At 28.7% G+C, this 21,707-nt stretch overlaps 1 protein-coding gene across 1 annotated transcript in view; it reads right to left on the bottom strand.

Moving 5' to 3' along the window:
- Positions 1-9,752: 9,752 nt before the first annotated feature.
- LOC113373772 overlaps positions 9,753-21,707 on the bottom strand; it is a gene marked incomplete at its 5' end in the record, with an annotated part of 28,468 nt that continues 16,513 nt past the window's right edge. Inside the window, 2 exon segments of the mRNA XM_026614049.1 lie at positions 9,753-10,334; positions 10,408-10,794. Of these exon segments, the coding sequence (XP_026469834.1) occupies positions 9,753-10,334; positions 10,408-10,764 (939 nt within the window).

Below are 21,707 nucleotides of genomic sequence, written 5' to 3'. Positions count from 1 at the left end.
TTATTGGTGAGGAGTACAACATATAGTGATACATTTACATGTTAATTAAAATATTATTCTAATATTTCAATTATTACAATTATACTTATAACTAGAATGCAACTTTTTTCCGCACCACCCCTGAGGTAAAGTTGCATGGCGCGATTTTTTTAATGTGGTGTCGCCACAGAAATGGATACTTTTATTTGTATTTATGTTAACATTTCAGATGGAAATGGATATTGTGTAAATGCTACTAAGTATCGAGTTTTGCAGTCCTAATCCATCTAAACTAACTTTTAAACTAATTATAAGTAACATATAAGCTAATTAAATCTAACTGACACAAATGTAACGCAAAATGAATCTCGCGAAATGACATAATGTTAACCCAACAAATTCGATTTTTAAAAGCGAAAGAACTTCTTGTGAAAAAGAAAACATTATTATGAAAGTTATACTTATATACTAATAAAGTGGCGATAGTAGATTAATAAAAACTTGTATTTACATGATGTACCCCCCTCAATCCACCAAGTAAACACTTAAAAAAACTTTATAGGTTCCCAGCCCATGAAGTTTAAGGACAAATCCTTTTGTAATTTGTTATTATTAGTTAAAGTTCTAAAAAAGAGCGTGAAAAATATAAAAAAGATTCTTTTATAACGCCATTCTTTCGAGCTCTAAATAAAAATATGCGAGCAACCAAAAAAAGTACCACCGGAAAAATACGCAAAGAACTTCAAAAAAGGTATGATTCAAAATTTTACGTGAAGACGGCCCTTAATTTGATCTTTACTGAAGAGTAATATTATACAATATAATATAACTTAGTAACTATTCAATAATAATAAAACAATATAACTAATGTCTTCTCACTTTTCAAGTTCACTTCATTTATGCACAAATCCTTCATTTCGGGGGCGTTTTTGAAGGTCCTATTTAGTATTGAACAGGTAATTTGCCGGCAAGCTTTTTGGAAAGTGATGGACAACTGTGAAACAAAAAGAACAAAAGTCTCCTGTTTGTACATCTTCATGATAAAATAAAGTCCACTTCGCAGTAACGTCATAGGGAATGCCGCAGCCGTAATTGTGAATAAGCAAAAAATCAATTGCCATATCCGGAAATTCTCATAAAACCTATATGGTCATCATCAGTATTCCCAGCTAAATATTTCCGCAATATTATATTAAACCTTGAACTTCCGATTCCGCTATGGTTGAGATTTTGTTGACAAATTCAACTAAATGTAAAATGTATGATAAAACAATCAAGAAGTTTATAAAGATTACAAAGGTTCGTCAAGATTAAATATACCAATTTTAACTACTTTCTGATAATAACTGGTATAATTACTTATTAGGATAGCTTACGTTATAAAGACGGTTTAACATCAGTTAAAAAACTTTTTTTCGTTATTTTTGAACAGCAATCAGAACCTAATAGTCCTATAAGCTGTTGTGCTGATTTTTAACTTAATACTAGTCTGTTTGACAGATGGCAACCCAAACGGTTGTCATATCTCTGTATGGTACAATATTATTACAATTTCTGTAATAGGGCGAGTATTTCTATTGGTGCAGCAATGCCGGGCGAAGGCTATTTTCACTTTGAAACATATTGATATCTATATTTCCAAGTGAAAATCGTTGTCACTGCTGCCTGACAACAGGCTGCTCGAAGCGGGTATCGAACCCGGGACCTCTGAAACAAGCCCCGTCGCTCTTAACCGCTTACCTACGGGCGAGCCCTATATAATGATAAATATAAGTGCAAGAAGTCTAGAAGGAAATGATTTATGGCAAAATTTTCTTAATGTCAAATAAACCTATCAAAATAATTAAAAAGAGTTTATAGTTATGAACAAAATCATCTGATAAAAAAGCATAAATAAATTATAAAATAAAAGCCCATATAAAAATAAGAAAAAACTGTTTACGCGCTATTTTGGGGGGCGTTCATTAATCACGTGAGGTTTTTAGGAGGAGGGAGGTTTTGACAAATAAACACAAAATATTATGTGGAGAGCGAGGGGAAGATATCACGCGTATTTATTTTTTAACTGATTTTGTTGAAAAATTCGAACATTGTCATAAAAAAAAATGTTACAGTTTTATCACGTAACTAAAAATACACTTAATGTTTGTTGGGGGAGGGGGGGTAATTTTGAATATCACCATGTTTCACCAAGGGGCAGGGGGGTCCAAAAATCCTTAAAAACTCGTTCACGTGATTAATGATTGATGAAGTAGAACGAATAGCCCCGTTGATGAAGTAGAACGAATTGTTTTAATAAAGTTAAGAATTTAAGTTTATTAAGAAATTGGTTTACTCAATTTGAAAGACAATTTGAAAGATTAATATATAGCTATTTTCAACATAATCGCGAATGTATTGTTCTATATCATTTTTTTATAATACTATATATCAATATCATAATTGCAAATTTAAAAAAATGGTTGTTTATATTCATTTATGTTTAATTATTATAGTATTTATAAAATACAATCTGTTTTACAAAAATAATTCAGTAATTTTGATAATAAATGTAAATGATCGAATTAAAATTGTGATGGTAAAAGGAGCGTCTATTAATCACGTGAAGTTTTCAGGTGGAGGGGGGTTTGAAAATGTTCAAAAAAAAATTCAAAAGATTTACAATTTTTTCTCTAAAAAACTTAAAATACACGTGATGTTTTGTGAGGGAGAGGGTTAATTTTGAATATCATCACGTATCACCAAGAGCCTCCTCTTCATCCAAAGATCCTTGAAAAATCAATCACGTGATTGATGGAATAAGCCTCCACAGGGGTTATCCAGTAATAAGCCATTGATAAGAATTAATAATAAATTTTATGTATCCTATTTAGCTACTGTAAGCAACAGTACTCAAAATTTAAAATGTCATATCCTCGAAGAGGTATTGTACTGGTGTTCAATAGAAAGCTACCTGTATATATATATATATTGAAATGAAGAATCCTAATTTATTATATGTATATACATATATGAAATATCTGTCTATGCATTCTTGTACACCTACTCACATAAGAATAAGATCTGTGTACCTACCTCTTGCCTTGCTTTGTGCCTCGACTCGGCATAATATAACTGTTTCAGTGTGATGTGAGATGTGTATGATTTGAACTGTGTACCCCGGCAATCGGAATTAGGGCTGGATAAATGTAAATCGATATCAAAAAAAATATTTGAATTTGGATCTGTCAATTGCGAAAATATTTAGTAATTGGGATGATACGTTTAGCAATGATGAAAAGCAACCCAGTAATTGTCTTTTCCTAGTTGTCCCAAAATGTATCTGTAGTCCCAAATGAAAATCTGATATAATGCTGCTTGATGTAAAGCTGGTCCAGGTTGGAATCTAATTCAGACTAGTGATTGCTAGTCCAAGTTCTAACCACAATGCCATCGCTGGACGAAGTCGACATAACCACATCAGAAAAAAATTATGGGATTGAAAAAATCTTGTTATATGATAACCGACCCTAAATGATATTGAATATTCTAACCTTATGATAACTTAATGATTTTATTATTTTATTATTATATACGGAGCAATCTTGAACTTGCCATTTCTTTCGCCATTTTTTTTATCTTTAAGTTTATAGAGCCTTAAGCGGTGTACACGATGCCAGAATTTCTTGTGACATATTTTCTGTCAAGTTTTTATCATAACTTGAACTTGTACAAAGAAACTATTTATGTTTCAGAATAAATCCATGTGATGATCTTGTCTTATATCTAAAAGAATTAAATAAAATAATAATAATAAAAAGCACCTTACCATAAAAGCTTGACAGAAAATATGTTATAAACAATACTGGCATCGAGTGCACCGAGTTTTATAATACAAAATGGTAATTGCTTAGTGGTAATAAAAAAAAACAATCAAATAAAGTAAACAACATGCATAATGAATAGCAAAAAATGAATTTTATGAACAAATAAAAAAATAACTGAAAAGGTGACTTGTTTCACCAAAATTGTTAATAATTGTGTGAAATTTACGACTATTGCATATAGGACATTTTAGATATGATATTAAAGATTTTTTAAAACCCAAAGTTTCTATCATATTTATAAAATAGGTAATACCTATTTCAAACAACACGTCATTTTTCATTTTATTCATTTTTAGGACGAAATATCATTGAAAATATGCAAAAGTGCCCCCTATTTTTAAACTTAGTCGTAACAATAAAAGTCAAAACGGTAATACAATATTTCATTGACAAATTTTAAACATTGGAATGAAAAAATGTTATTTTATAGAACAGAAATACGCAAAATAACATTTTTCCATTTAATTTATTGGTTGGGGTTCTTACATGACCAACACTAGGATCAAATTGAAATTGAGCATTGGTTACTGTGAGTAGCTTCCCTGACCATGAGACCCCCAACTAGCAATTATTTGCATTTTTTATTAATTTTTTGAGAAATATAATTTATACCTTCCTTAAGGGCTCCCAAACAATTCTTTATATGCCTCGCCAAGACATGCTACGATTCTGTTGAGACTGTAATAAGAACAAATACTATACAACTACAATTTATTGACTAAATATGAAATATTAAAAAACTAGAATCACTTGAAGTTATCATTTTTATCTATGAAATCACATCATACACACATACACACAATCACCTGAAGTCAAGAAACTACTAACTAATATTTATAAACTGAAGCCAACATTTACCCAATTAACTTTCAACTCTTGCTAAACAAAAAAATATTAATTTATAATTATATAAACTCATGAATTATCTTCTTATGTCTCAAGATGCAATTACATTCTATTTGTACTATTTATTTTGGTTAATAATTAAACAAGTTTAAATTTTCATTCCAATATCGATGTTTTGCGAATTATTTCCATCCCTAGTCGGTGCCCGGCTTTCGACAGCTCGTGAGTGCAATCAACTTTAGGAATTTACAGTGATGTATTCTTTGATTTTGTGTCGTCATGATATTGAATGAACAGACTGATGACGCCCACACATACTGACAACAGGTAGCCACCGAAAAATTCAGGTAAAATGTGCCATTTGAACAGGTTCACTGAGGGTTCAGGATCAAATTACATTAAGGCAATTATATATCCTTTAAAAAAGAACTTTTACTAGCAATTTAACACAAATCTGATTTATTAAAATAATAACTAAATAAATAGTTACAAAAGAGTAATGTGAGTAAAGTAATTTACATTCGATATGTATATGGCATTATGTTTAGAAAAAATATTAAGCAAAAATATATATGCTTAAAAAATCTAAAATAAAAAATGACTATACTATACTATACTTATAGACGACAAAGTATTGTTTGAAATATATATTAACTATTTTATAAATATGATAGAAGCTTTGGGTTTTTAAAAATATTGCCTTTAATATCGAATCAAAAATCCCACATATGCGCAGTAGCTAATTTTACATAATTATTAATAATTTTGGTGAAACAAGTCACTTTTCCATTTATATTTTTATTAGTTTATAAAATTTAATTTTTGCTATTCATTATGTATGCTATACTTTATTTGATTATTCTTTTTATTACCACTAAGCAATTTTGTATTATAAAGCCAGGTGCACACGACGCCAGTATTGCTTGTAACATATTTTCTGTCAAGCTTTTATAGTAAGGTGTTTTTTATTATTATTATTTTATTTAATTCTTTTAGATATAAGACAAGATCATCACATGGATTTATCCTGATACATAAATAATTTCTGTGTACAAGTTCACCTTATGATAAAAACTTGACAGAAAATATGTCACAAGAAATTCTGGCATCGTGTGTCCAGAGCTTAAGATTTTATAAACCTTGATTGACAATATAATAAATAAAGATAAATGGTGAAAGAAATGGCAAGTTCAAGATTGTTCTTTGCATATTTTTCTCAAAAATTTTGATGTTCTCATTAGTTGAATATCAAAATTTTCGAAAATGTTGATTATACTTATTATTTGATATATTATTATACATACAAAGCATTAATTTGAAGAAAAAAAAACGATTATTTATCAAACATAGTTTATTATTCATAATTGCACATTTTTATGAAACTTTTCAGGAAAAATATGTATTAATTCTAGTCTATTTCAAAAAAGAGTTTAGTTTTCTTATAGATTTGTATGTTTTGTATATTAATATTTAATAAAAAGAACAATCAAATAAAGTATATATTACAACATATATAATAAATAACATAAATTAAGAAACTGAAGAAAACACATTATATATTATATATTTAAGAACAAAAGACGATAAAATTTTATTTTTAGACAATTATTGTAAATAATTAATAATTAATTAATTATTGTAAATAAATGATACTTTTATTTAAACCACTATTGCCTACATTTTAGTGTTAGAATTTTACAAAATAATAATTATTATTAATCTAATTGTAAGCATTTATTTTTAAAAAAGAATTGTAAGCATTTATTTTTACGTCAAGCACTTTAGTGAACAAATATTGGTTATTAAAAATTATTATCTTTAGACAATTATTACCTTTATAAGTTTCTTAAATGTTATTATTATTTAAACCATTATTTTCTACTTTTAAGTGAAATATATTTTAAAATTTATTAAGAAAAACGTTAGAATTTTACAAAATAATAATTATTATTAATATAAGCATTTATATTTGAACAAGGAAAAATACAAAAATTTATTTATACATTCAACACTTTAGGGGAAACAAATACTGGTTAATATAGTGTGGATACATTTAAATAAAAAAAAACATTTTAGATATTCGCAAATTAAATACTATTACACCCCATTATCTGTATTTGCAAATTCACATACCTGAGTCCTGTTCAGTATATGAGGGTAAAAGATGTCGACCCCAATACTAGGTATTTGGGTCGCTGGTAAAATATGCAGTTTTGAAATCCTGCAATTCTTAGAATATAATTTTAATAAACCATAATAATTCCAGCCGGAAAAATCTATATATATTTTTGCAAAGAAGGTTATTGAATGGACAAAATCATTCGAAACTTTTATAGACATCTTGATCATTTTAGTGTATGCAGACTTAGATGCAATTTGTCTGGAACTGGTTTTCTATCCAATTGGTTTGAATAATTTACAAATGAAGCTTCACAGATTATAGTTTATAGTTTTCTTCAAATATTTTATATATGAGTAAATCTTTATCAAGTCAATATAATCTTTTTATCACCAGAGTGTCGGAATTTGTGAATCATCACTTGATATATTCAGTGCAATGCACCTACCTATTCATATTTTCGAAGACGTTCAGTTTCGTTGTCTTTCGAAGCAAAGTATATGAATCATCACTTGATGCATTGAGTTATTTTTAAACTATGTCTGGAACTCATGAGAATTTAGATTTTATTGCACAAATGCGGATAATAAGTAATTATATTATTTAAAAGATACGGGGCCAAAGTGGCCCAAACTTGTTGCCGACACATTTCGTAAATTTTAAAAATTGCAAGTTCACGATTATTGAAGTTAGATAAGATATTTAAAACTAATATTAAAAATCAGTTCTTATCCAAAATTGGGGACAATCCTGGATTATAAAATATTAACATAGAGAAAAAACGGGACTATCCTGGCCAATCCGAAGCGTGTGGTCACCTTCTTTATTTACAGGAAAAATTACATCTTAATCATTTCGTCTGAAAATGATAAAAATAATATTAATTTATATGCATTATTTATGCTCGTGAAATCTTAAAAGTTTTGCACCCAACTTCAAAAATTAAGATCATAATCAAGTAAGCCTCTTTTGAAATCATTAAATAAGTACACAATTACTGCCTGCCAGATAAAAATATATAAAATATTAATATAGGATATATTATATAATACCAATTACAAGACTAATCACTAATCACTTCAAATAATTTAAATAAGTTCATAATTCTTCATTCCATAGCCCCAAAGAATGAAAAAGCAGACTTCTTCAATGTTTGGATCAGTCTACTACGGAGTATCATTTCACAAAACGCTTATTATACAAAAACTCAATACAAACAAGAGATAAACTTGTGTGAAATAAACACGTCCGACGCCACATCAGTGGTACTGAGATCACGGCCCGTATTTATAAAATTAATAATGAAAATGGTTGTCGACCCGAAGACAGGCCCATGGGGTAAAAACACCACAAATTAATGATTTTCTTTCTTTCTCCTATATAGTATTAACTGTTATGACTCATCTACTACTATACTATAAAATTATTGTATTAATTCGGAAAATTTTAGATTTTTAGCAGTAAATGCAATGACTAATGAAAGATAATAGAACAAATTTTCTATCATAAAACGAAGTACTGTAAATGTTCATTGATACAGAATAATAATGCACAAAATTGCTTCTCACGACGCATTACATTTTTTTATAATATATTTAACGATTACCTCATAGATCATTTTATTTTAGTTTACTCTATATAATCACAAAATTTAAATTTAATATATCGAAATTGGAAAGGTTTACTACTGGGTAACCTTTTAGATCTAATGTTTAATATTTCATATATTATCAAAATTGCTGAAAATTATATTTTGTAAAAATGTCTTGAAATTATATCTTCCATTAAAACAAATTTGAAAAAATTGAGGTATTTCATGCTTGTATATTTACTTGAACTATATATTTTATTCACTTTCCTAAGAAAGTTAATCCGCCAATTGAGGTAGTTCATTTGGATAGAGATTGGGCATTTTCGTTTAAAAGAAAAACCTACACAGAAGCCATTGGTTAAGCATTATAAATGTGAAAAAAAAAACCTTTTCATCGGTTTGAACATCGATCGAACTCAAGGGTTCTCTTGTTGTTTTTTTATAAATCAACCCAAAGAGTTGTCCCATCAGTATGTGATAATAAATTGTATTATTATAATTTCACAAAAAAATTGAATTTTTATTGATGCAGCAATGCCAGTGAGGGCTATTTTCATTGGAAATCATGTTGTTATCTATATTTTAAAGCAAATACCTATGTCACTACTTTGTGAGGTTGCTCGAAGAGAGTATCGAACCCGGGACCTCTAATTTAAATCCCGTCGTTCTAACCAGTTGTTTAGGAGCAAGGCCTCAAAACACTTCAATATACTAAAAGTGTATATTTTATCAATGTGACCCGAAAAAAATAATGATTGATTATACCTGAAATATCAGTCGCTGTACTACACTACGACAACCAGACAGAAACGGCAACAACGTACATAACGTAATATTGTATGGTTTGTTGCCACGTTCGAAAACCAGCTGCTCGTTCAAAAATAAAAACAAACAGTACGAAATCTTCCTTTTGCATGTTAAATTAATATTTAAAATAATTGAGACGATCGAGATATTAATAATATTTTAACAAACGCTTAATTGAGCGCTTTGCTTTATTATTTCTGCTGCTAAATTGATTGTGAGTAGATCAAACATCAGTTTATAGATATATCTTAAATTTAGGATTTTTTTTATCAGAAATCAAAACTAGACTGTTCTATAAGCTTTATCAAATAATGCTTACTCTAGGTTTATTTAAAACTAAGCTAGCTCCATACTGATATCGCTGCTGCTTGATTTTGGGTTGTCTTAAGCAAAAATTGTACCTGGAACCTCTCAGTTGGAGTTTAAAGTATGAAATAGTAAACAAAGAATTCAATAAATTTCATTAATAAACATCAATAATCTGAAAACAAATATTTTAGTATAAAGAACAATTATTAATAAATATTTATTTCTTGGAATTAGTCTATTTCTCACTATTTATTAATTCTAGTCTAGCCTCAGTCAACAAAGTTTGTATTTTAAGTTGCATTTCACAAGCTTGGCGTGGAGGTAGTTGCTTTAATAACACTGAAATATATTGTCCAAAAAGATCAAATTCATTCTCAGTCCTTTTAAAATTCTGCTGCATCGATAAATTTAAAGAACTACTTATATTATCTAATAATTTAATAGCTTTACACAAATTATCCACTTCAATTGTATTTTCCAATTTTCTCTTCCTTTTTATAGGTTTCGCATTATTATCATTGCCTAATGTTGATTGTTTTGGGATGCTGGTTCCCGAGGTTCTTGCAGAAACACTTGGCTGAGTGTTATTTAAATAAACTGTGTTTTCTGAATTGGAAAATTCACTGTGTACCTCACTTATCTTCAAATAACTTGAATTTGGAGATGTTGGTCCTTCCACTAAAATATCCTGATTCTCATAATCGCTCTCAGACATCGATTCGATCTTCGTCAGAGCATTTATTGTATCCGTATAAACGCATTCTAGAGGATCTTGATTCAAAGATGAATTGGAATTGGTGTTTAAAATTGACGATTCCTAGAGACAAAAATATAATAAAACAAATGAAGTAGTTGTAGCATCTTCAAGTATGAGTTAAGAAAAAACTTACCATTTCATTTGTTTCATTATCCCCCGATTCTGTTAAATCTCCAAGAAATGAATACATTTTTTCAAACCAAGGTAACCTTGGTCTGTAATAATCTTTTTCAGTTTGAGCCGTCATTTTCGAATTCTTAATTTTCCTCAATTCAACATGATAAACAGATCTAAGATTCTTAATTTTAATTCTGATATCATGAACTGTCATATCGACGCCTAACATTTTAATAATTTTTTTGTAAGTTTCTATTCTGTAAATGTTGTTTTTGTATAGAGGCGAATTTGGGTTCCACAAGTTTTCGTGTTCTCCATAATAATCAATAAGTTTTGTCGTAGTATCTGAACCCCATCTCGTAAGTTTCAACATGGTGATGCTCTAGTGAATCTTTGGAACTTTCTTAAATAAAAAGGATATTAAAATTAGTATTATATTGTGGTCATAAGCTACAGATTGTAATAAGATATTAAAATTTAAATTAAAATAAAAGCCACTGTTCAATTGTGATCATAAGCTATAAGTTACAATTAGATTAAAACTACTGCCAATATAAGTACTGACATGTGATGATGAAATTTAATAGTGTTATTAAATATAATCAATGTGATTAAATGAATTAATCAAATTTACAATATATTAAAATCGATGCGAACAAGCAATATAAATGCACAAATAATACATGATTTTTTTAACTTCCCGTAGGGTTAGTTATAGTAATCGCAAAAAAATCGAAAATACAAATTTTTATGTATCTTTACGTTTCAGAGATTTCTTAACATTGTGGCACACCTTAGAAAAAATTGATGTATGTGTTTAATTGTATGTGTGTGGGGATACAATTTTTTGTCGCCGATTTAGTGAACACGGATCAACCGATTTAAAAAACATTCGATTCCTACTGATAAGGAGACGTGCTGATTAGTTTTTGACAAAGGCTGGTCTAGCTATTTTGAAGAAAACGTGCAAAACGTACAAAAAATTGTATTTTAGTTTTTGAGATAATGGTCTGTCCGATTTCAAAACCCATTTTAGTTGTATTGACAAAATAAACAACCATTTGCCTGTCAAAAACGATCATTAGACATATGCACATCGTATTATCAAATCTTTTGTAATAATAAGTACAATTTTTTTGTACATTTTTTATATGGGTTCCGTACCAATGTTTACACGTTAGACGACTACGCGGCGCTTTGATATTTTGTCTCAAATCAGCCATGTAGCCCGATTGCTTTAAAAAAATGTTCAAAATTTTAAAAACATCAAATTACAAAAAAGTCATTTTTTTTCTCAAAAATTTCGAAATTTCTCAAAAAGCCAATTCTTTTAAAGTTTGGAAAAAAATCAGTTTTATTTGTAAATTTAGTAATCGGTGCGAGAAGTTTCAGCAATTTACCTTAAGGCACGATGCCATGCACCACTAGTTCTGTTATGAAAATGACTAAAAATTTACTATAAATTAATGACAAATTTTAATTTATATCAAATTTTCTAAAATTTAACGTGGGTTTTTATGGTAGCATTTTTAGGATTGACATACCAGGACCGATATTTCGCACATAATAGGATTATAGAAATACACCTAAGTCTGTTTTTACACGGTCTTTTTGTACACGGTTTTGATATAACACGGTTTGAAAATTGAATATTTTTAATTTTTTTACACGATTTTATTCCATTTAGCACGATTTGAAATTTTATGTACTTAAATTTTTTTGTCAAATTTGATTTTTGCGAAGTATGTTCATATCACAAAAAAGTATTTATGAAAGAAAAAAGTTTGAAACTTTCGATAGTATCGATAGTTTGCGAACACTAGCTTAAAGATTTAAGTGAATTCCCCTTTAGCGCGTACAAACAATTTTTACTGGTCAAAGCAAACGTGAATAGCACTAAGCATTATATATTTGATTTAATAAAATAAACATGAATTCTTGTTCTTAAAAATTCTTGTTTTTCACTAATTTTAATAGGTTTTAGAGATTAGAAACAAATCACCCATTTTTGTATAAGATCAATGTCTTTTTTTACACGGTTTTTTTTTACACGGCTTCTTCTGGAACCAATCTACCGTGTAAAAACAGACTTAGATGTAATTACATACATTTAGAATTTGAATGCAATTTTGATAAAATTAAAATTAGCTAAATACACGCATTATAAAGCAAAATATTAGTACAAACATGTAGTATGACACCAGCCTATACGAACATTGTAAAATATGATTTAAAAAACATTTAGCAAGAACCACGGAAAGCGCGTTAATTCTCTAAATTAGAGTCAATAAGAAATACATATGTCGATAAAGAAATCATATATGTAATATGAAGATTAAATTGTACAGCTCCTAACAACTAACTAACAAAAAATGTATATAAGCATGAGTAAGACATGTTTTTTGAATAAGCAATCCAAGATACGTACCTCTGCAAAACTAAAAAAGTAACAACCGTTTCACTTGACTTATGTAACGTTCTCAAAATCACGTTCTATTTATAACCTCTTCCAAATGCGAGTGTTTCGAGCGTGCGGTTGTGCGCATAACGAAATTTACTTCAGCACTAGCGCGACGAGATGGCACGTAGCATGCTTTCGGCCGGGCGACATCTCCCCTCCAGCTCGCGCTTGTAGCTATGCGCAGTGTTGCCATGTCTACAGTTTTAACAGTTTTTTAGGAATGATCTCAGTTTTGCAGTTTTGGGCTCGAAATCTACAGTTTTTTTGCTCAAGATGCTAGCGCCGTTTATTTTATTTGTTATGCTGAACTTTGTGGCAGTTGCACTGAGTCAACAAAACTACTATTGTTAAATAACAATAATAACATGAAATAATAAATAATTAATGAAGTATACACAGGACCGGTCCTGCCTTGCATGCGATGCATGCAAAAAATGCGGGCGCACGCCTTAGGGGCCGCCAAAATGAGTTTCGGAAATTAAATTTATAATATATTATTTACATTTTTTATTATTTATATAAAATCTAGAATACTTGATAAATTATAATAAACAATCTAACTTAACTAGGGATACGGAGACACAAAAAGCATATTTATTTTGCAATGTGATATTAGTAGAAACAATTAACCGATTAATAATTCTGCAAATTAGTAATTAACAGCTCTGTTCATTGCTTAATCTACTTATTCTATTTTTTCTTTGTTTGAAATTACCGTGGAATCGAAAAAAAAATTATCTAGTGTTCAATCCCATAAGCGCAAACCTGCGAAAGATTAAATTAATTGTTGGGCATTATTGACAAAAAATTGCGAGCTGATTTAGTTGAAACAGAACTTGTTAAAAAATATAAACAAATTATAATCGGGATAATAACTAATCGGGATACTTTTGTTTTTGTTGCAAATGTTTCGCATCTGATGAACTTTGAAAGACATGCGTGGTTAGGGATATGGAAATGGAACAAATATGAAAAATGAAAGCAAAACTTATTTTGGAACGAGTATCTTAAAGCTTTTTTTATACCTAGTGGTGTCCATATTCTAAAATTAATTGCAATTGTGAAGTTTACGACGCAATTTTGAATATTGTAAATAATGAAAAATTAAATTAACGTAAAATTTAAAAAATCCAACATGCAATACGAATGTTATGATTGAAAATGAAAAGCTAGTGTTTTTAGTTTTCTTCGCATGATTTGCTCAATAGAATAAATAGCATAACAAATAAGTAAAATGTTTCAAAACCCAAATATTATTAATTCAATACGTTAAAAATAATTGAAAATTCAAAAATATTTGATTATAATCAACCCGCGAATGGCCTAGATTTTCTAAATAAATTTAAAATCAATATATTTTATACGCTTTTAGATTATATCTAATTTTTTGTTTACTAAATCCAGAATAGTTAAAAATTAATTTCTAAAAAAATGTAATTTTTATATAATTTTAATAATAAACTGTTAAAACAGGTAAAATTAATAGGGGGGGGGGCGCTAAAAAAAAGTTGCATGCGGGCGCTAAGGACCCCAGGACCGGCCCTGAGTATACAATATATTGTGTAAGCTACGATGAAAAACCTATATTCAAGAATTATCGCTTTTTGATAGGTAACGATGTTTGGGATGAATGAATATAACAAAACTGTTAGAGATCATTATTGCTTTCAACTTTTTTTTTCCAAAATACCACTAATGTTATATTTTGTTAGTTGCTATAAATATTCTATTATAACTATATAATATTACCATCATTTAATGATAAAACTGTAGATTTACAGTTTTTCAATTTGAATCTACAGTTTTCTACAGTTTTTTTCTGGCCTATCTACAGTTTTTCTCTATGGTGGACCTAGCAATGGCTATGCGAGCGACGTGCTTTATAGCAATGGCGAGCAACCTTTTTAACCCACGGGCCAATTTGGTTTTCAAAATTTTATGGCGGGCCGCACGTAGTTTATATATATACTAGCTGACCCGGCGAAGTTTAGCCACAAGAAATATTTTTAGAAAAACATCAGTATTAGAAATAACCAACTAATTCTGAACGTATAACTATATGGTATATAAACGAAAGGGGCAGCAGACACAAATTACATTGATAATTTACCCACTACAAAGCTAAACTACTAACATTCATATCTGAATTAGGTTATGCTATGTTTAGTGAAACGAGTGAGATATCAATTACTCTGAAAAAAAAATCAGTTTTCTCTCAAAAACAGTTTTATTTTCGGATTTTAATATTAAATTTCTATGATTTTTTTTGCTAAAATTGCTCCTTCTGCATGTCATTCAGAAGATATGTACTTCTAATGCATATCGGGAAATATTTGTCCAGTAGTTTATACTGCAAATCAGTTAGTTCTATCGAAAGTAACCATTTTATCGCCAATATTTAACTATTGTTTTTAAAATGTTGCAGCGAATAGAGCGAATAAATTTAAGCTTTTTTATAAGCTTAGAAAAATCTTAATCGAATTTCAATTAAAAACGTTAAAAACAATAAAGGCGAAAAGGTTAATTGATTTATTGCCGAGCTAAATGAAAAATGATTGGACTACTAAAATGACTATTATAAAGTAATGGAAATTTGGAGTTGTATGTAGTTCTGCATTCCGCATTAAAAAAATTAAAATAAAGAACAAAATTTAGAAAAAAATGTTACGTTTGTACAACCCATAATAAAAATAAATTGCTTTTTCTTTTTTAAATAAAACTGAAGCTTTTTCATAACCTCAAAAGTCTGAACTAAAATTAAGTCAAAAGATTTGTTGTCTGAGCTCGGAAATAATGTAATTGCAACAAAATTACAAAATTACCACAAAAAGAACAAAAATACAAAATTAAAAATAGTATATATTTTATATATTTATGAGTGTATATTATAAGTGTTTATAGATATTAATACAAAATGAAAACACATAATAGCTAAACAGAAAAACTAATTTACTTGAAAACTTTAATAAGAAATTTGGCATTGCTTTTTTTATATTAGCTGATCAATATCAGCCGTTTTTTTAAAAAAAAATTGTTCTTTATTTTATTTTTTTAATGCGGAAAGTAGCAGCACGTATGCAGCTTTGATATGTTTCACTCAGTTTTGATAGGTGGTAATTCCTTATGAATTTCATGGTTGAAATTAACACAGGTCCACAAAAAAAAGTTGTCTATTTTTGTGGACGTTTTCCGATGTATTTCCAATGTACTTTTACCGCTGAAGATAAATCTATAGTTAATTTAAAATTAAATATAATTAGTATTGTTAAATTGAATTTGAATAAAAATTAGAAGTAAGAAGAAAGCAAGAAAAAGATTAGAATTAGAGAGATCAGAATTTTAAGTTGAATTTGAATAAAAAATTAGAAGTAAGAAGAAAAGGCAAGATTAGAATTTAAGAAGATCATCAATTAAGGAAGCTGTTAGAAGAATATTAAAATAGAATATATATGCAAGATAAAGTAGAATATATAATGATGATATGGAATATAAATTAAATGTTGTAGGTGGCAGACTAAATGCTCTGAATAATCAAAGAATATTGTGGTAATGCCTAATAATATACATTCACACTTTCTTTCGGCAATTTTCATTTTTTTATATTTATTGTATTTGATTTTTTTAATTTAAGTATTAAAAGTAACGAATGGGAATGAATCCCATGATTCTCATACTTAATTTTCTTTTTAATATTGCCCTTATTTTTTATTTTCTACATTAAATGTTTTCAAATTTTGTTATCAATACTGTTTGATATTGGGTTGTCTGAAGCAAAAACTAAAGCTGGAGCATCAAAGTTGCCCACAGATGAAATAACTAAAGATTATCATCATTAAGGAAATTTAACATATAAAATAACTTCGTCAATAATCATAATTGAAAATAATTTATTCAAATATACGATGAAGATTCTATTTTTTTAAATTTATATTAATAATTTCTTTGCAACTCTTCTAATTTAAGTTTTATAATATCGTAATTATTTTCATACTTTATTCTCTTTTTGATGTCGGTTTTTATTATTTTTCAGATTAGAGATTTAAAAAAATTTCGATAGGATATTAAAAGGATTTGTTACCGCAAGGAGCATTGCTTTATCATGGTTCAAGCAACCTCTCAAATTATTATTATAAGTGTGTTTTTTTTTTAAATTACTGTCAATTATATATCATAATTGTATTGTTCGGATTTATGTTGTTTTATTCTAATCCTGTGTCCAAATGAATACAAATAATTTTAATTAAAAATTGCCTACTCATGCTAAAATTGAATGTTCAGTATACTTATTGTTATTTACTGTACTGCTATGAAGTGATTATTTCTATTATATATATTTAAAAAAAATCACGAAATAAGGATCTGTTTAAGCATTTATTGATAATCTCTTTTTAACGCATCTTTTATGTAGTTTATGTTTAATTATTAAGAATTTTCTGATTTGTTGATATCGCAAAAGTTCACATGGCTATAAAATTTTGAATTGTTGTTTGTTTTTGTAGATAATGGACTAAATTATAGTCGCAATGTGGCAATCTTAATTACATTAGTGATATTATTGTTTATATCAACACTGTACGCATTTAATTAGTGCACATATTGCAAGAAAGTTGGCGCAGTTGGAGCAAATTGGGCGGTAGAACCAAAAATAATTATAATATTATAGTGATATTAATCACAAAGTAATGCAAAAATATATTCTTGAATTATACTTGATTTATGTAAAATTTCACCTGCGATCAATCTTTGGATTCACGTTATTTACATGAACATTCTCATCGATAAAATGAATAAATGACAATTAATTTAAAAATATGATAGATATATAATTAGGAAACAGCATTATAAATGAATAGAAATATAAAATAATACAATAAAAAGATGCACAATATGTTTTGTGGCTTAGATATAAAAATGGCATAAAATGAAAAATGATTTTAGAAGCAGGTGAAGTGGGGGTTTCTAAAAATTATAACCTAATTCTGGACAATCCTCTTTTTTTACAATAGTTAAATAGCAATCAGAAAAAAAATTTTATAAGCTGATTATTAGAACTCCAGTAGCAGTACTGGAATTCTATATATATGACATGACAGAGATCACCCCAATGGGTTACTCCATAACAATCCTCTGGTACACATTTTCTTGAACAGTTAATCTTTGGACATAAGCGAAAAAAACAAAAAAAAAAAATCTTAACCAGTATACACCCTTAAATTATATAGGAACTATAAGAATGAATTGAATGAATATAATTTAATGTTGCTTAATGAAGTCAAGTGAACAGTAAGCAAACTCCTGAACCAACATCGTTACCTCCCGGCCAAATCAAGCCAAATATAATGAAGTAGGTAATCAATCCAAAATATCAATTAAGTCAATATCAAATCAATACAATTCAAATATTAGAAATTTATAACCGTGGCCGCGTGCAAGAAAATCTGTGATCGTGAATCATCGAAGTCAGAACTCAGAAGATCTAAATATAAGATCGGAATTCATAAGCTCGTATGTGTCCATAAGTAGCGAGGGAGTCGCTCATCAGTATTTATTTCTAAAAATAACCACACATTATGTATATGGCATATATAGTACGGCACATGGAAACGTAAAATGCTACACACGATGTACGATGCCAGACTGCAAGAAATTACGTCAAACGACGCACATTCAGACGTACTAGGTAGGTAGGTACATACATCTCGATGTTGACGATATATGTCAAATGTCCTCGGAACGTGGCATTCTCGAGAATTATGATGCCTTAGTGGAATATTTGCGGAAATACATTTTAGAAGTGTGAATCTAATCCACAAAACTTTGACGCAGTTGGTCCGTCTACGATTTGCTTCCTCCTTTGAATGAGAGAAGCCTTTTTTACAACTACTTGCGTATCAACAATTTAAAGAAATGAAACTATTTGACAACTTATAGAAATGCCTTACATTAACATTAACTTACTTACATTAACTTTTCAATCAACTTCAAAAGATGGGTTCGAAGGGCACAAAAAAGTGCAAAAGTGGACCAAGCACACTTTCCTGCGGTACACCAGATGCAGTTGCATGGCTCCAGAAAGCCTAATTAGTTTTAAGATATAAATTTGATAAATATTATTTTAATGATTTATATGAATTTTATGAAACACATTTTAATTTTGCAAATCTTATCTAATATTTACTCAATATTAAAAAATATTCCTGAGCAATACAGATAGTATTTTATCCTTAACTACTTTAAGAGACCGACTCTGCTGCATAACAGAAAAATTTTATGGCAAGGCCATGATACACTCCAACTTCCATATATTATGCTACAGAATCATACTGAATACTGTCAAAATGTCATGTATTTGCTGTGCATTCACGCGTTTTAAACACAAACTGCAACGTCACTCGTATGTTACGAAGCTGTATCAGAAAGAACCTGTTATGAGATCGTTTTTTGATATTTATGCGGTTTCTAGGATAATTTTTCTATCTGATAACCTGAGAAAAATACCTGACTGCACAGCAACTACATGTCTTTTGTTAATATTTTGTATGGAAAGTTCTTCATAACGTAGCCTTGCCATAACATTGGTTTGTTATGCGGCAGATTCGGTCCATAAATCAGCATTGAAAAGTGGTCAGAATTTTTCTGCAAAAACACAAGAGATTAATGAATTGTTGATTTTTTTATTCTTGCATACTTCTCTGCAAGTTGTAAAAGCATTCTAATGCAGATAAATTTTTGGAAGTAGACTAATTAATGCATTAAAATTGTCTATCAAAAAATTGTTTGAATTGATAATTTTTAGTTCAATATATAATTCTTAATACCATTACTCCAGTACGAAGAAATATTTAACAATATTGTAAAATAAAGATAAAAATTGATATTGTCTAATTATGAGTGATACTCTTTAATTATGAATTATGATTATTATTATTATTAAAAATTGTGTGACAATGAGGGTTTAAAATTATCTATAATAAGAACCTATGAAGAACACTATCCAAATTTAAAATTGCATTTAGAATATCGTTGGACAAGATAGCAATTTTTATATTTTGCAAATATTTCTATAAAAATTATAAAGACTAATAAAATTTTCGATGAAGACACTGCCAGTAATCTTTAAATAATCTTATAAAGATGAGGTTTTTTTTAACCAGCTATTCAGAACATACCAAACAACTAAATATAATGATAATACTTATAATCGTGCATTATTTATTTTGTTTGTAGCCATTGAATGACTAAAACAATGATGACGATAAATATTAAAAAAAATAATCAGAAATATTATAAAGAAATCGAAGATTGAATAGATATTTTAATTATAATAAATAAAAATTAAAATAAATATTATATTGTTGTATAATGAAATAGACAAATGATATGTATATACAAAATGTGAAAATTGTTTCATAATCTCTCATACCAATTACCCCTGTTTGACTGAGATATGAAAATAATATATAAATAAAATAAAATAAAAAAAAACAAAAAAATTCTAACTTTATTATAAAAGTAATATAAATATAAGTCAATCTCCGTATAAACTGCAGATATTGATTTAAAATATGACGCTCGAGTTCGCGTGTCTTAATGAGTGTTTAAAAAAAGCACATTTGTAAGTCACCCGACGATGCAAGGTGAACTTGACGTATTCTAATACGCGTTTGTGATTCATTATTGAAATTTCACATGCAAATATAACATTTTCTGTTTTGTCGGTGACGTAAACAAATTACACAAATAAATTTTTATTTGGTATTTTAATTAAATTTAAATTAAATTAAAATGACTAGGGCAATGCATTTTTAGTCATTTTATGTGTTGGAGCACAAAACAATATATTTCATCACAATTGCCAAAAATCCCCATGTTATTTTGTGTTAACACGATCTCTGGCGCGTGCCAGAAGCGCCAGAACACTCTTCGGCAGATGTCCATGTCAGGTATAACCGGGAAGCACACGCCAAAAACCGGTTCAGACCACGAAAGATCTCAACGATCGAAGATCTTGAAATCATGAATGAAACTTTTTTGATGGCACAAAAACATAATAGTAAACATTCCTGCAACATAGATCCAAAAAAATCGTAGAGGTTTTCGCATTATACCAACAATAAGTTACTGCCACAAAAATAAATGTTCTACAATTTGATCTTTTTTATTTTATTATCATTTTTAATATTGGTCTTTGGAATAGCATTTAGCCACTTATTAACTTCCCGTAGGGTAAGTTATTGTAATCCAAAAATCGAAATTGAAAATTTTTACATTTCTCGACGTTTTGAAGGTTTCTGAACATTTTGGCATACCTCAGAAAAAATGGATATATGTGTGTGTATGTATGTATGGATACAAATTTTCAGTCACGTTTTCGGGCGCATGGATCAACCGATTTGAATGGTTCAAAAAACATTCGATTCCTATCGACAGGGAAAAGAGCTGATTAGTTTTTGGTAAAGGCAGGTCCAGCCGTTTCGGGGATACGGAGCAAAGAGTGCAGAAAATAGAAATCGAGTTTTTGAGTGAACGGAGCATCCGATTTGAATGATCTAAAAAACATTCAATTAGTAATGATTGGGAGAAGTGATTAGGGGCCGTTCAAGTATTACGTAAGCAATATGTAATAAATCTGCTTACGTAATACTTGAACGATCCCTTATTAGTTTCTGGCAATGGCAGGCCCAATCATTTCGAAGATACAGAGCTAAATGTGCAAAAAATGGCAGTTTTTCTAAGCTTAACTTACTAAGCGTCCAATTTAAATGATACAAAGAACTTTCAGCTTGTTTTAACAAAATAATTGATTTTGGCAAAAAAAAATTGTATCTTTTTTTATATATATAATTCTTATAAAT

This window comes from Ctenocephalides felis, unplaced genomic scaffold (assembly GCF_003426905.1).
Source record: "Ctenocephalides felis isolate EL2017-DRISC unplaced genomic scaffold, ASM342690v1 CF-g0.4_SCAFFOLD_01604, whole genome shotgun sequence".
Taxonomy (NCBI): Eukaryota; Metazoa; Arthropoda; class Insecta; order Siphonaptera; family Pulicidae; genus Ctenocephalides; species Ctenocephalides felis.
The sequence above is the reverse complement of the archived record's forward strand: the minus strand, read 5'-3'. Positions and strand labels throughout refer to the sequence as shown.